The 15,938-nt window shown below is 43.8% G+C and overlaps 1 protein-coding gene across 1 annotated transcript; it reads right to left on the bottom strand.

Annotated features, from left to right (window-relative positions):
• Nucleotides 1–8,069: 8,069 nt before the first annotated feature.
• Nucleotides 8,070–11,028, bottom strand: LOC112073353 (protein ABHD13). The gene is made up of 2 exons (XM_024140666.2): nt 10,911–11,028; nt 8,070–9,814 (listed from the first exon to the last, which is right to left on the bottom strand). Exon 2 carries the CDS (start codon nt 9,771–9,773, stop codon nt 8,712–8,714), a length of 1,062 nt encoding a protein of 353 aa, XP_023996434.1. The 5' UTR covers nt 9,774–9,814; nt 10,911–11,028; the 3' UTR covers nt 8,070–8,711.
• Nucleotides 11,029–15,938: the final 4,910 nt, after the last annotated feature.

Genomic DNA, 15,938 nt, shown 5'->3' with positions numbered 1-15,938 from the left:
GAGAGAGAGAGAGAGAGAGAGAGAGAGAGAGAGAGAGACATGACATGTGCAGGAGAAGAAGATGAATGTTGTTGGGCTTGTGAGTTATTGTAGTACATCTGAAGAGAGAATGGGAGAGTTGGGGCTTGTGAGCTGTTGTGTCTATGTCTATGTCTATAGCTTAGAGCTACTGTACCTTCACCCCATGTGATCTAGCACTAACCTATATGATACACCAAGTTCTCTGATGTAGACGACCAGTGCTCACCTGGCTGTAGACAAAGTAGTATCCCTCCTCTCTGACAAGAATGCTGTCACTCTCTGCCTCCAGGGCGGAGCCTCTCCTAAGCCCCTCCTGCCAGGGGATCCCTGTGTGAGGCTCCAATGCAAACTCTGCACAACACCAGAAACACAAACCATGAATGAATCAATCGAAACACCACCAACCTCGACAAACAAACCATGTGTGAGTCAATCCAAACACGATGAACTACCTAGCATAGCCCAAGTCCCAGTCTGTATGTCCTTAAGTCAATTTAAGTATTTCTGGTAAAATTGTGTGTCTGACTGTAATTCCTGGTTTACAGTACCTTTCTGGAATGTTTCCCTGTTGCTATCTGCCAGCATCTGTAGACAGGGTTGAGACACTAGAGAGTAGGACAGAGGGAGAGTTTAGCATTGATTCAAACTACACTACCCAATAATCCCCTCCATGTAGCCTAACTCTCACACATAATCAAACAGATTTGTCTTGTATACTGAGTGTATGATGTACAATTCTAATTAATATGCTTTGTTTAACTGATTGAACAAACTTTTATTTTTGTTGAACTTATATTTGTGGTTTGGTTTTCATATCAGCCCTTTTGGACTTCCAGACTCACCTGCACACCATTTTCACCAGTTCTTTATCTGTACTGTTTGTTATTTCTCTTGTTTTCTTTGGTGAGAGTAAATAACCCCCCCCCAAAAAAAAAAAACTAAACCTCACTGTGTATAAGATGAGTAATTTCTAGAGAGAGCAGGAACAAAAAACAGTGCAGCTTGCCAGAAATAAGTGTACTTGTTTGAAGTGTTAAAGCATCAGCCCCATTTTAAAGCAACAATCCCAGAATATAATCTAAAAACAGAACAGAATTGACAACGTGCTGTATCACCCTTCAACATGTCAAACAGATACAAATAGTCCCAGAGAATAGTATTGGAAGTCTTGCCTGTGTTCTCAGGTCCTGTGCCCACACTCCTCTTCCTGATGAAGATCAGCCTAGTCTGGGACTCAGAGGGGTGTGGAGGGGGCTGGGGACCAGGTGTGTGTGGAGGGGGCTGGCAATCAGGGGTGTGTGGAAGGGACTCGGGGTCAGGCAGGTGTGGAGGGGGCTGGGGGTCAGGGGGGTGTGGAGGGGGCTGGGGGTCAGGCGGGTGTGGAGGGGGCGGGGGGTCAGGGGGGTGTGGAAGGGACTCGGGGTCAGGCAGGTGTGGAGGGGGCTGGGGGTCAGGGTGGTGTGGAGGGGGCTGGGGGTCAGGGGGGTGTGGAGGGGGCTGGGGGTCAGGGGGGTGTGGAGGGGGCTGGGGGTCAGGGGGGTGTGGAAGGGACTCGGGGTCAGGCAGGTGTGGAGGGGGCTGGGGGTCAGGGGGGTGTGGGGGGGGCGGGGGGTCAGGCAGGTGTGGAGGGGGCTGGGGGTCAGGGGGGTGTGGAAGGGACTCGGGGTCAGGCAGGTGTGGAGGGGGCTGGGGGTCAGGGGGGTGTGGATGGGGCTGGGGGTCAGGGGGGTGTGGAGGGGCAGAGCTGCTCCTCCTGGTTCTGGAGCTGCTGCTCATCTGTTGCAGTGTCTGGGTAACGCATCGAAAACAACTCCATCTCATATCATACATATTTTTCAGACCACAGCATCACAGAATAGCAGTGAATATGTAAACATCTTGCCTCCTCTCTCCTGCGAAATACCTCTGACCGGAGCCCCTCCACCTCGGCCCTGAGAGCCAGCAGATGGAACAGAGATAAAGCCGAGAGAGACGATGAGGTGACCGCCGCCAGGGTCAGCAACAGGACCGGCCAGGAGAGCCTCCGACCCCCAGACTCCTGCCCAGGGCCAACAGCCTCAGGACTTGGACCTGCAGACACCATCACAGGAACCAGACAGCCTCCTTCCGTAGTCACACTGGCTGCATGACCTGCCTTCCAAAGGGCTCTCCTCTTGGGATAGTAATGCTGGATCTTCAGTCTTCAGTCAATGTTTTTGGTATGTTCTGGTAAATTCTAGTCTGCCTCACGCTCTCTTAACTGTCCATTGTCTCTCCAGACACTCTGTCGTCTCTCCTTCTTAGCTTTTTCTGGACTTACTTTCTATGTACAACTACTGTTAGTCCTTCCCTTACTTTCTGTTCAGGACTCTGTTAGTCCTTCCCTTACTTTCTGTTCAGGACTGTTAGTCCTTCCCTTACTTTCTGTTCAGGACTCTGTTAGTCCTTCCCTTACTTCGTCTTCTGTTTCTCCCAGGTATTTCTTTCTCTCCCGTCTCAGTGACTGCACAGTCTGAACACGATGCTTGAATGGTGTATTAGGCAGGGTAGAGCTGCAGCCTCCCTCTCCTCTGTTCCGCTCAGTTAACCACACTCAGAACTTCCTGCTCTGATGACGGCCAAGTCAAACCACCCTCTCTTTTTACCCATCTACGCTCTGTCCATCCTCCCCGCTCTAAACGACAAACTCTGCTTTCTCTTCAACCACTTTAGTCTGACAGGGCACAGCAGGGGAGACACATCTGATCCTGATTAAAGTCACAGCTGATGCAAATACGACAAGCTATAAAACATATGTCAAATCATAATTAGTGTGTTGTGGAAGAGGAAAATGGAGTGTGGAAATATGATGACTCATATTTTGGTCTGAATAGACAGGATGGCCAACTAGAAAAGGAAGTGCAAAAATCACCCCTCGCCTCTTTACATCAGCATAGCAAAACATCATCACTGTTCCAGAAAATAAAAAGTGAAGTAGAGAATGTTTTTCTCTATTTGTAGCCAACATATTTCTGTGAATGTGGAACCAGACCCTTCACAGACTAATGCTAAACATGCTAAACATCACAGAAGAGAGATATTATAAGAACTTTGGGTTTATTCAGTTATTGCATGTTACTGTACAAAGAACAGAAAATGAGATTGTGTACTTAGAACAGAAGACTGAATATAAACAAACTAACACATCAACACTAGAGTAGTAAAATGACTGCAGTGGTTGTTTTCCTCAACAGAATGGATGCACAATTCAAGTTTAGTTCATGAGGGTACAGAGCTCTCAACTACAATACCCATAAGCATCCAGCTCAGAGAACACCCATCATCATCATTGCATGTTTAGTCCTTCAACAAATCAGTGTATCAGTATGTTAACATATTATTCTCTCCTGCATATCAACGCCAGCTTTCATTCCATTTCACTGTAAGGTCTACTACACCTGTTGTATTCGGAACATGTGACAAATACAATTTGAATTGATTTCTGAGACGTATAAACAATTGAATATCCTTAGAAAGAATATTTTACACAACGCTAATGCAACATTATGTAGAATAGCAATTGCTTTGAGTTCAATATAACATTTATTTCACAATAGGACATGGTCGGACCTGGTCGGTGGCCAAAGACTCTAGCAGCAACATGTTCCACATGTATCACTCCAACAGCTCTGGTGGGAGTGAGGGCCAATTCAGTCAAGTCAGGAATTAGAGAGCAATTCTGTGTCAAATGTACCTGACAGGGTCTGAAATGGGTTTGACTCCCACTACCTCCCACTGTTTATGGAGGATTGCCAGGTCATTGTCTACAGCAGGGCTGTCAAACATACAGCCCGAGGGTGTTCAATCTGGCCCACGGGTGGTTTGAGGTGTGGGTGGGTTTCTTGACTGTGACCAGCTCACTAATAATCACTGAAATGAAAGCAGTCAGGAAGCATTGACCATTCCAGAAACGATGGATAGAGGGACCATTCTTTGCAAATTTTGACGTCGAGGAAATAGGACACATTTTCAGTGCGGCCCTCCGGACCTGGTAGAAGACCAACAGATGCCTCAGAAGTCCTCAACTGGCAGCCTCATTAAATAGTACCAGCAAAACACTAGTCTCAACATCAACAGTGAAGAGACGACTCTGGGATGCTGGAATTCTAGGCAGAGTTGCAAAGAAAAAGTCATATCTCAGACTGGCCAATAAAAATAAAAGATGTGCAGAAGAACACAGACACTGGACAGAGGAACTCTAGAAGGCCTGCATCACGGAGTCGCCTCTAAACTGTTGATGTTGAGACTGGTGTTTAGCGGGGTACTATTTAATGAAGCTGCCAGTTGAGGACTTGTGAGGCGTCTGTTTCTCAAACTAGACACTCTAATGTACTTGTCCTCTTGCTCAGTTGTGCACCAGGGCCTCCCACTCCTCTTTCTATTCTGGTAAGAGCCAGTTTGCACTGTTCTGTGAAGGGAGTAGTACACAGCGTTGTACAAGATCTTCAGTTTCTTGGCAATTTCTCGCATGGAATAGCCTTCATTTCTCAGAACAAGAATAGACTGACGAGTTTCAGAAGAAAGTTATTTGTTTCTGGACATTTTTAGCCTGTAATCGAACCCACAAATGCTGATGCTGCAGATACTCAACTAGTCTAAAGAAGGCCAGTTTTATTGCTTCTTTAATCAGTACAACAGTTCTCAGCTGTGCTAACATAATTGCAATAGGGTTTTCTAATGATCAATTATCTTTTTAAAACGATACATTTGGAATAGCTAACACAACGTGCCATTGGAATGACGGTTGCTGATAATGGGACTCTGTACGCCTATGTAGATATTCCATAAAAGATCTGCTGTTTCCAGCTACAATAGTCATTTACAACATTAACAATGTCGACACTGTATTTCTGATAAATTTTATGTTATTTTAATAGACAAAAAATTAGCTTTTCTTTCAAAAACAAGGACATTTCTAAGTGACCCCAAACTTTTGAACGGTCGTGTATATAGTGAATAATTAGTGTTGTAGATGAAAATGTCTCTGTGACCATTTCAGCTCACTGTGATAAAAGCAGTTCAGTCTGAAGTTAGATTCTAGAGCCAACATGTCTGCTGATTCTGAGTGTCTCTGTTTGGTGTGTCAGAATGGCTTTGACACAGTAGAACTGCACTGTAGTATGCTGCAGTGAGACCGAGACGGAACAGAGAATAGAGTCATATTCATTTGTGCTCGGGTTGCAATGGGTCGGAAACTTTCCGGACATTTTCCATGGGAAGTTAAGCCCTGGAATTTGGGGAATTTTGCTTAAATTCATCAAAAAAGTTAGGTTATAACAGTGAAACTTTTTTGTGGGATACACATAAGGCAATTCTAGGTCTTGTGGCATCTTTACAGGAAAATGGCACGGGCACTATCTGATGTGTGGAGACATTTCACTGCAGCTAATGTAGAAGGAAAAGCTGTGTACATTTGCAAATACTGTGCCAAATCATATGTGAAGAATGCAACAAAGATGCAGAATCATCTGGCCAAGTGCATACAGTTCTCTTAGCGCTCACAACAAGCAACCTCTCACAAAAGTCCCTCTATCTGAGGTGAAAATGATGAGACACGTTATCGATAGCAACAGCTCATGGTCCTCCTGGAATCAGAAGTTTTTTTTGACTCAATGGAGGAACGTAGTCAAAGAAATATTGATGAATGTCTTGCACGAGCTTTGTATGCAACTGGTTCACCTCTGATGCTCACAGGCAATGTGCATTGGAAGAGATTTCTGAATCTTCTTCGCCCAGCATACACYGCTCCAACCAGACATGCTTTAATCTACTCATTTGCTGGATGCAGAGTTCAACAGAGTTCAAGTGAAGGTCAAGCAAATCATAGAGAAAGCAGACTGTATTGCAATCATCTCTGATGGGTGGTCGAATGTTTGTGGGCAAGGAATAATTAACTACATCATCTCCACCCCTCAACCAGTATTCTACAAGAGCACAGACACAAGGGACAACAGACACACCGGTCTCTACATTGCAGATGAGCTGAAGGCAGTCATCAATGACCTTGGACCACAGAAGGTATTTGCACTGGTGACAGACAATGCTGCGAACATGAAGGCTGCTTGGTCTAAAGTGGAGGAATCCTACCCTCACATCACACCCATTGGTTGTGCTGCTCATGCATTGAATCTGCTCCTCAAGGACATCGTGGCACTGAAAACAATAGATACACTACAAGACAGCCAAGGAAATGGTTAGGTATGTGAAGGGTCATCAAGTAATAGCAGCAATCTACCTCACCAAGCAAAGTGAGAAGAATAAGAACACCACATTGAAGCTGCCCAGCAACAGCAGTTGGGGTGGTGTTGTCATCATGTTAGTCTTTGGGATGGAAATACAATATGGCAGTAGTGCCAACACATCTCATCAGCCACCTGGTGCAAGGGACTTTGTGGATCTGAGTTTCTTTCCCCTGTTGCCTCCATCATCCTCCAAATCCCACCAACATCAGCTGCCTCAGAGCGCAACTGGTCCTTGTTTGGGAACACAACCAAAGCACGCAACAGGCTGAAAAATTGGTGGCCATCCCAGCAAATCTGAGGCTTTTTGACCCTGACAACGAGCCATCCTCAACAAGGTTGGAAAGTGACAGTGAAGATGAGGCCTCAGAGTCTGATGTTCAAGAGGTGGACATTGAGGAGGTCCAAGGAGAAGACATGGAAGCCTGAGAGGAAGACAACCAAAGCTTTAGTTTCTAGACTATCATTTTACAGATGTATGTTGAAAACATTTTTCTGAGATAAGATAGATCATTGGGGATCATTCAATATTCCCTTCTGTTGTTCAGTGAAATCATCCCATGTGAAGTCAACTCTTCATTGAAGTTAAATTCGTAACATTTAAAAAATATATATATATTGGAAGGATGTAATAATTTGCAATTATGTCTACTTATAAGGTTTATGTTTGTCTCCATATGATATGGTAAATACATCCAATGCAAAATACATTTACATTTAAAAATGGTATTAATATTAATTTGCATATATTTCCGTTAATTCCCACAGTACGTTTCCACCTCTGAATATTACCCAAAATGTGCCACCCCAATTAGCGCACAATGTAGCAATAGATCTTGTAACTAAAAAAACAAAATTGAGCATTTCTTATTGGACAGTTATTCCCTCCCTGTTATAATCTGTTAATGATCACGACCCAGCAGGGTTAGAGTTTCTATTTGTCTACCTAAGCTCCAGTCCCTGGAAGACATGCAGAAAAGGTTAATTAGCTCTTTAAAAGCACTCCAAGCAGGTAAAGCCATTTCTCCACAAAGAGCCATGGGGTGAAATGAGACACTAGCCTACTTGACGGAACAATCATTACATTGAGAAGAATAGAATAACACAAATAATAATACAACTTAGTAACAAGTCTCATGGTGCAAACACAGAGATGAAAATGTAACCCTCACATACCTAACACACACTATATCCCACGAAGTGTCCTTCACTTTCACAGGAAACTAACAGAGCTAGGTTTTTCACAGGCCATGGTATTTGGGTGAGGGTCTTCTGGTTTTTAATAGTTTGCAGAATTCAGAACATTGCAGATAAAAATGTATTGTACAGACAGACAAGCCTGACACGTCATAATATGTGTCTGTTCTTTATAGTACAGTTCTATCAGCAACAATCTATAGGTCACATCCGTCTGAAAGCCCTGGTGTTGGCAACCAAGATAACGGGTCAACTATGCAAAGAGTTGACAACAGCTCCAGCCACATAGGCGTTTACATTTATTGTCAGAGAATATACAGTGTAGAATGGGATTTATGCAACATTGGAATATCATCTGGCCATTTACAACAACAAAATAGTTTGGGAGTGAAACATTCAGGTTGCTCATGCTCCTTTTCAGAGTGCCACATACATAGTGCCTTATGGGCTGTATCATACTGGCTCTCTCTCGGCTGATATCAACAGGACTTTCTGTAAAAAGTAGAATATGAATCTATGAGGACACTATGATGCCTATAAGATCCTCACGCATGTAACTTTAAACTGCGTGTCATGAAATAACAGATTACACAATTAAAATAAACAAACTTTTTTATTGAATTACTGAAACACTGTAATATTAGTCAAAAATATCTTATTGATTTACTGAAATGCTATTATGTTAGCTAAACATTGTCATTGAATTCTGGCAGTTCAGCTGCAGCTTTGCCTCCAGTAGTTTATTTTGTTTTAAAAGTGTTTTTAAAAGTGTGGTTTTGTTTGGCAGGATGATCATAGTTGTGTATGGTTTGTAATCTATTCAAAAAAGGCCATAACAAGTACATGTTCACCAACTGCAGTCATATTTCACACACAAATAGACTTATGAAGACATTTCCATGTTAATCATCCATCAACCCCAAACACCCCCCACACCTAAAGTACTCCCCAAATGTTTGATATGGTACAGTTACTATGGAAAAAGACCATGATAAAACCAAAAGTGTAGAAATGAACATTCTCTCCAACCTGACCCTAGTAGTTCAGCCTAGTTACTGCTACCCTACCATAGACACTTCAAGTAGATCAGAAAGAACTAGACAGGTATAAGCAATATGGTAGTGGTTTGCTTCACCTTTCCTTAGCCATATTGCTTATTACACCTAATCAATGGTTTAGATCTACACAAGTGCGTAGGGAGTATGGACTGTAGGGTTTTCTCTTCCTCTCTCTAGACTAGATGATTGTGACGCTGGCTGTGGACTGGACGCTCTCCTCGCGGGTGTGGCTATTCATCAGGTCCTTGACAAACTGTTCCAGGGCGGCGAAGTAGCCCTGGCACTGCCATGTGTCGTTGTGCGTGCCCTCAGAGAAGATGGCCAGACGTTTAGTCCGTGCCGGCGACAGCTCGTAAAGTTGCTTCATCATGACGGGCGGGATGAGCTGGTCTGATAGGCCCGACACGAACAGCGAGGGCATCCGGCACAGCGCCACCTGTCTGTAGGACAGGAACTGGTTCCGGTAGAACCACAGGGGCAGCAGCCTCATGGGCAGGAAGGAGAAAAGCGTGGCAGCCATGTGGGGGATGCTGAGGAAGGTGTTCTCCACCACGATGGCCGCCACGCGATGAGGGTTTGCCGAGGCCAGGCGAACCGCCACCGCGCCCCCCAGAGAGCGGCCAAACACCATCACCTTGGTCTTGTCCAGGTCAGGCCGGGTCATCACGTAGTCCAGCGTGGCCTGGGCGTCCAGGTACAGGCCGTCCTCACTGGGCTCGCCCTCGCTTTTCCCATACCCCCGGTAGTCCACCAGCACCACGTTGGCCTTCAGGTTCACCAGCATCAGCAGAGCGTTGGGCACCCGGTGCCCGATGTTGCCCGCRTTGCCGTGGAAATARAGGATSGTGGGYGGKGCCGTGGAGSMRGGGTTAGATGCRTTGMYGGGGGCGAYCCCRGGGTTRYCMAGGCTGTCTCCRCCGGTGTAGCGGAGCARGATAAGRTTGAGGCGCACGCCGTCCTTGGTGYGGATGTAGACGTTCTCATGGGGGATGCCTGTTGGCATGGCCACATAGAGCCGGGAGGAGGAGGGCTGGTCGGGGAAGTAGAGCAGCACGTCCTGGAACTTGTAGAGGATGGCGGCCACCGAGGCCAGGATGAGAGCCAGGAGRAAGAAGCCTCCATAGAGGTGGAAGGTGAGGATGAGGGCCAGGAGRGAGATGCGACAGGCACCCCAGGACCAGGAGGCCAAGGCCAGGGCACAGCGCTCCACCGAGCCCCACAGCCTCCACGGCTTCTCCATGGCACAGAGACACACAGGATCACACCACCACCACACACACTCTTTGCAGAGAGAGAGAGGGGATTGGGGGAGAAGGAGAGAGCGAGAAAGAGAGAGAAGATTGGGGGAGAAGGAGAGAAAATCATGATTTATACACTAGAGACAAGGACCACTCAAGAGATTGTTCATCTCCTCTCACAATTTACAGCTCAGCAAGCCTTCCACAGATGGTAATAACAATACTCAACAATAACAATACCATTTACACTTTAGAGATGAAACAGAAACCAGTGGAGCAACACGCACATTCGCACACACACAAAGCCACTATCAATCAGCCGATGTCCTGCCTGGCCTCAATGTTAAAGCAAGCGTGTCTCTGATATTGCTACAGTCTCAGTGGCGGTTAACTGGAGAAATTAGGCCGACTGTTTTCACCCTAGGGCCATTGGACTGTACAAGAGTCGGTAGTTCTTTCCCGCATTATTCCACTGTTGCGCTTAATCTGCCCGACCATTTAACGGATTAGAACCAAACACGCCTCAATTACACAATACCTGGTTGGGTTGCCACTGTGAATTGGTTGGCAAATATGAGACAGGTATTTGACTATACAACATATGGGATGGTTGGCTCCAATGCACACGACAACAACTCATTGGAATAGAACATTCCAACGGTAATATATTTCCTGACAATCCCATCCATGTCACATCAGAGATGGTGTTTTAGAACTGAAAACAATGGAGGCGTGGCAACCTGCCAAATGGGTCAAATTAGGAATGCAACTGTCAAGAAAAACATTATGATTGACATAAATAACTGCTAACGTTATCTAACTTGCGTGCTGTCATGTCTTGTCAACAACAAATAACGTTACTATTTGAACAGTTAGCTATTTGCTAACTGGAAAAGGGATTACCCGACCAGGCAGTGCATGCAGAAACATTATCTAGACTAGCTATGTATAAGTCGACAAGACATAGTTTGCAAATGTAGCTACGTGTCCCGAAATGCTAAAGTTTACAGCTCCTCTCTGTGCGAACATCGATTTGTAATTCACAGTAGAAAATGCCAGTTAACCACATTAGCCACCTAGCTAGCATCAACTTGGTATATATACTGTATCTATTTAGCTAGCTAACGTTACATACTTACCTCTCTCCCATCATTTAGCGATTTAACTGCATGCAGCGAGATAAAACAATTGCTGTCATTTGGTCCAAAAGCTCACACAAATTGTATTTTCAGATATGAGCAGCTTGACAGAACAAACCCGGCGGAAAAGCTAACGTAGTTAGCTATCTACTTCCTGTGAGTATTTTTTTTGGTTTTCACTAGTTATCACAGCCACAAAGTCTATCGTAAAAATTCATGAAAACAAAAATGTGCTTTAAGGTTACGGTTAGACATAAGGTTAGCAGTGTAGTTAAGGTAAGGGTTAAGGTTAGGGTTATGTCTAAAATCATAAGCGGGGTATATAACTTTGTGGCTGTGGTAACTAGTGACACCATTTTTTCCGCCCTTTCGTGTCACTTTTAGAAATTCCGTGTAGAACGTGGCCAAAAAAGAATGAGGTTCCACATTAATTTCCATCTTCCAAAAATACGATGTATAACCGGTCTCCACTAGATGGTGATCTGCGAATATGGCTTTTTATGGCCAATGCCCACTGAGGGATGCAAAACTGGAGTATCCCACACTAATCCATGGTACATTTTAACAGGTATAATGATAATAACTAATTAGGTACTGTATATATTTAAACCCATAAATTATGTTAGCGATAAACTCAGTCCGTCAGTGATTGTCTTTCGTAAAACTTTGTAGCAATTTTGTTCTATCATCTGCAAGGTTGATAAACAATTCAATTAGTGACTGATAGAGTTAAAGCAAAATCATGGGAGAGGAAATACAATGAGTGTTCAAGCAGACATATCCTCAGGGCTTGACATAAATAAACAGTGTTTTTGTTTGTTCAGGATTTTATTTGGTGCCACAGACAGCAGGAGCCAGTAGAAATAGTAATCCCCCTGTGGATGTTGAGAATATCTTAAACAGAGTGTGTTTGCACTAAAAGGTTGTTTGAATATCTCATAATAGAACAGCATAAATTATGAGCACTTTATTTCCCACTCCTCCACAAAAGCACTGACAAAGGTCCACTGAGGGAATACAACAGGGGGGGTGGTTTTTGTGTTTGTGTGCGGGCAAGTGCGCGCGTGTGTGTGTGTAATGCCAGATGGCATTAGACTGTAAAAACAAAACAAACATGTAGCCACACAGTTATGTCAGTACACAAACAGAGGTGTCATACACAGGGGATCAAATTATATCTAACTTTATTTTTCCAAACATGATGATGGATGAGAAATAGCACAGTGTTGTTTACTGTTGATATTAATTGCTTAATCTCCCAGTGACCTTGTAATGAAAGGCAGAGCTACAGAAGAATAAACGACATCCCCACAGCACACACAGCACACACACCTGATATTCTTTTAATCAACAAGAACACTAGCAAGAGTGACTCTGATGCTTTAAACCAGAGGTTAAGGTTAGCCACAGAGAGAAGAAAAGGTAAAACAAAATAAATTAGTAGGCTACCGCAAGTTCTACATTTTAATGCACGTGACAATAGAAGGCATTCAAATAAAACAACCATACAGCCTTGTAATAGAAACATACAGTTGAAGTCGGAAGTTTACATACACCTTAGCCAAATACATTTAAACTCAGTTTTTCACAATTCCTGACATTTAATCCTAGTAAGAATTCCCTGTCTTAGGTCAATTAGGATCACCACTTTATTTTAAGAATGTGAAATGTCAGAATAATAGTAGAGAGAATGATTTATTTCAGCTTTTATTTCTTTCATCACATTCCCAGTGGGTCAGAAGTTTACATACAGTCAATTTGTATTTGGTAGCAGTGCCTTTAAATAGTTTAATTTGGGTCAAACGTTTTAGGTAGCCTTCCACAAGCTTCCCACAATAAGTTGGGTGAATTTTGGCCCATTCCTCCTGACAGAGCTGGTGTAACTGAGACAGGTTTGTAGGCCTCCTTGCTCGCACACGCTTTTTCAGTTCTGCCCTCAAATTTTCTATAGAATTAAGGTCAGAGCTTTGTGATGGCCACTCCGATACCTTGACTTTGCTGTCCTTAATTAAGCCATTTTGCCACAACATTGGAAGTAATGCTTGGGGTCAATGTTCATTTGGAAGACCCATTTGTGACCAAGCTTTAACTTCCTGACTGATGTCTTGAGATGTTGCTTCAATATATCCACATCATTTTCCACCCTCATGATGCCATCTATTTTGTGAAGTGCACCAGTCCCTCATGCAGGAAAGCACCCCCACAACATGATGCTGCCACCCCGTGCTTCACAGTTGGGGTGGTGTTCTTCGGCTTGCAAGCCTCCCCCGTTTTCCTCCAAACATAACGATGGTCATTATGGCCAAACAGTTCTATTTTTSTTTCATCAGACCAGAGGACATTTCTCCAAACAGTATGATCTTTGTCCCCATGTGCAGTTGCAAACCGTAGTCTGGCTTTTTTTCTGGGAGTTTTGGAGCAGTGGCTTCTTCCTTGCTGAGCGGCCTTTCAGGTTATGTCGATATAGGACTCGTTTTACTGTGGATATAGATACCTTTGTACCTGTTTCCTCCAGCATCTTCACAAGGTCCTTTGCTGTTGTTCTGAGATTGATTTGCACTTTTCGCATCAAAGCACGTTCATCTCTAGGAAACAGAACGCGTCTCCTTCCAGAGCGGTAAGACGGCTGCGTGGTCCCATGGTGTTTATACTTGCGTACTGTTGTTTGTACAGATGAACATGGTACCTTCAGTCATTTGGAAATTACTCCCAAGGATGAACCAGACTTGTGGAGGACTACTATTTTTTTTCTGAGGTCTTGGCAGATTTCTGTTGATTTTCCCATGATGTCAAGCAAAGAGGCACTGAGTTTGAAGGTAGGCCTTGAAATGTATCCACAGGTACACCTCCAATTGACTCAAATTATGTCAATTAGCCTATCAGAAGCTTCTAAAGCCATGACATAATTTTCTGGAATTTTCCAAGCTGTTTAAAGGCACAGTCAACTTAGTGTATGTAAACTTATGACGCACTGGAATTGTGATACAGTGAATTATAACTGAAATGATCTGTCTATAAACAATTGTTGGAAGAATTATTTGTCTCATGTACCAAGTATATGTCCTAACCGACTTGCCAAAAGTATAGTTTGTTATCAAGAAATGTGTGGAGTGGTTGAAAAATGAGTTTTAATTACTCCAACTTAAGTGTATGTAAACTTCCAACTGTAGCTGTATATATACTTTTTTTGTATTTTACCCCCTTTTTCTCCCCAATTTTGATCTTGTGTCATTGCTGTAACTCCCCAATGGGCTCGGGAGGCAAAGGTCGAGTTATGCGTCCTCCGAAACATGACYCACCAATCCACACCTTTTAACACCCGCCCGCTTAACTCAGAAGCCAGCCACACCAATGTCTCAGAGGAAACACCGTTCAACTGACGACCGAGGTCAGCCTGCAGGTGCCCGGCCCGCCACAAGGAGTCACTAGATTGCAATCAGCCAAATAAAGCCCCCCCCGGCCAAACCCTCCCCTAACCCGGACAGCGCTGGGCCAATTTTGCGCCGCCCTATGGGACTCCCTATCACGGCCGGTTGTGACACACCCGGGAACAAACCCGGGTCTGTTGTGACGCCTCTAGCACTGCAGTGCCTTAGACCGCTGCGGCAATCGGGAGGCCCCCTAATTGAAACATTTTGCTTCCAAAAAACACAAACACACACACACCCTATATCCATGAAGGCACCTGCAAGTGAGAGAGAGAGAAAGAGAGACACAAAGCACCTTCTTTGGTCACTCCTAAACTGGCATCCTGCACTTGGAGTCTCACAGGGTGACTCTGAGGGTAGGTTCTGCTATGTTTAATATTACTAACTAGTTCTCCTCCCCAGGCTGACGTTGCTGGGAACAGATGGACAGAGGACATGTAGAGTGAGAAACAGCTCTTGACCACTCTGCTCCTCAGTCCTTCAACATTGTTTATCAGATTATCTGATTCACAAATGTTGTACTCACAACCGAATCATTGAAAAGAAGATTCTTTGTTTTCTAGGAATCTTGTAAGACAAATTAAATAGAATTTGAGATAGCCCAAATATTTAAGGTACAGCAGGGGTAGGCAACTAGATTCAGCCGTGGGATAATTTTTGTTGGAACTAATTGTCGAGGGGCCGGAAAATAATTATACAATTTTTTACATTGTAAATTAACTACACCTAAGCCCAAAAAGCAATTGTTATTTTCAATAACAATCATTTCATACCTTGATTAATTTGAGACATGATCACATACACATATATATATATATATATATATATGTATAAATATATATATATATATATACATAAATAATTGTTATTTTTTATTTACTTATTTTTTGTTAATAAAAACTTTGGCGGCCCCAAAAATAATTACTTGCGGGTTGGTTTTGACCCGCAGGCAACTGTTGCCGACCCCTAAGTTACATGATTCAGTAAATGAATAAAACAACCGAATAAGATCTGTGCATCAAAGTAGATGTTGAATAACAAGTGACAGTGCTGATACTGAGGTGTGTGAAGATCATGATAGCATATAGCAATAGAAGTCAATCATAAGAAGACAGACAACCTCCCATGCCAATGAGATTCCCCGCTGTCGTTCACACCCACTATGCCACAGCTGTGGCTAAGAGGTGGGATCACCAGAGGTAAGGAGGTGTCACTCCAGGATGACAGCTAAAGAGGGGATCAAAGGTCAGGGTTAACAGCAACATTAACTTCCTGGAAACGGTGTATCTGTTAATGTCCACATTAGGAAGGAAGTTCTTTATCCATAGGACTAAAGGACTATAGCCTCGTTCAACCATCCTGAAGTCTTACGAGCTTACATTCTGATTCACTACACGGATTCCAGCGGTCAGTGGATCAGGCTTTTGAAAGACAGTCTCATGTCTAGATTGTTTACTGAAACGGACTGCTGGGAAGAGCTTAGCTGCTTGCTTCTGCTGCATCAGCATCAAGAGTATAGTACAGCTGGATCCAAGCATATCTCCACTTCTGTAAATGGATTCATCATGACTAATCTATAAGCTGTAAAAATATATTGTTA

This window comes from Salvelinus sp. IW2-2015, unplaced genomic scaffold, assembly GCF_002910315.2.
Source record: "Salvelinus sp. IW2-2015 unplaced genomic scaffold, ASM291031v2 Un_scaffold2241, whole genome shotgun sequence".
NCBI classification, from domain to species: domain Eukaryota; kingdom Metazoa; phylum Chordata; class Actinopteri; order Salmoniformes; family Salmonidae; genus Salvelinus; species Salvelinus sp. IW2-2015.
This window is presented reverse-complemented; position numbering and strand designations above follow the sequence as displayed.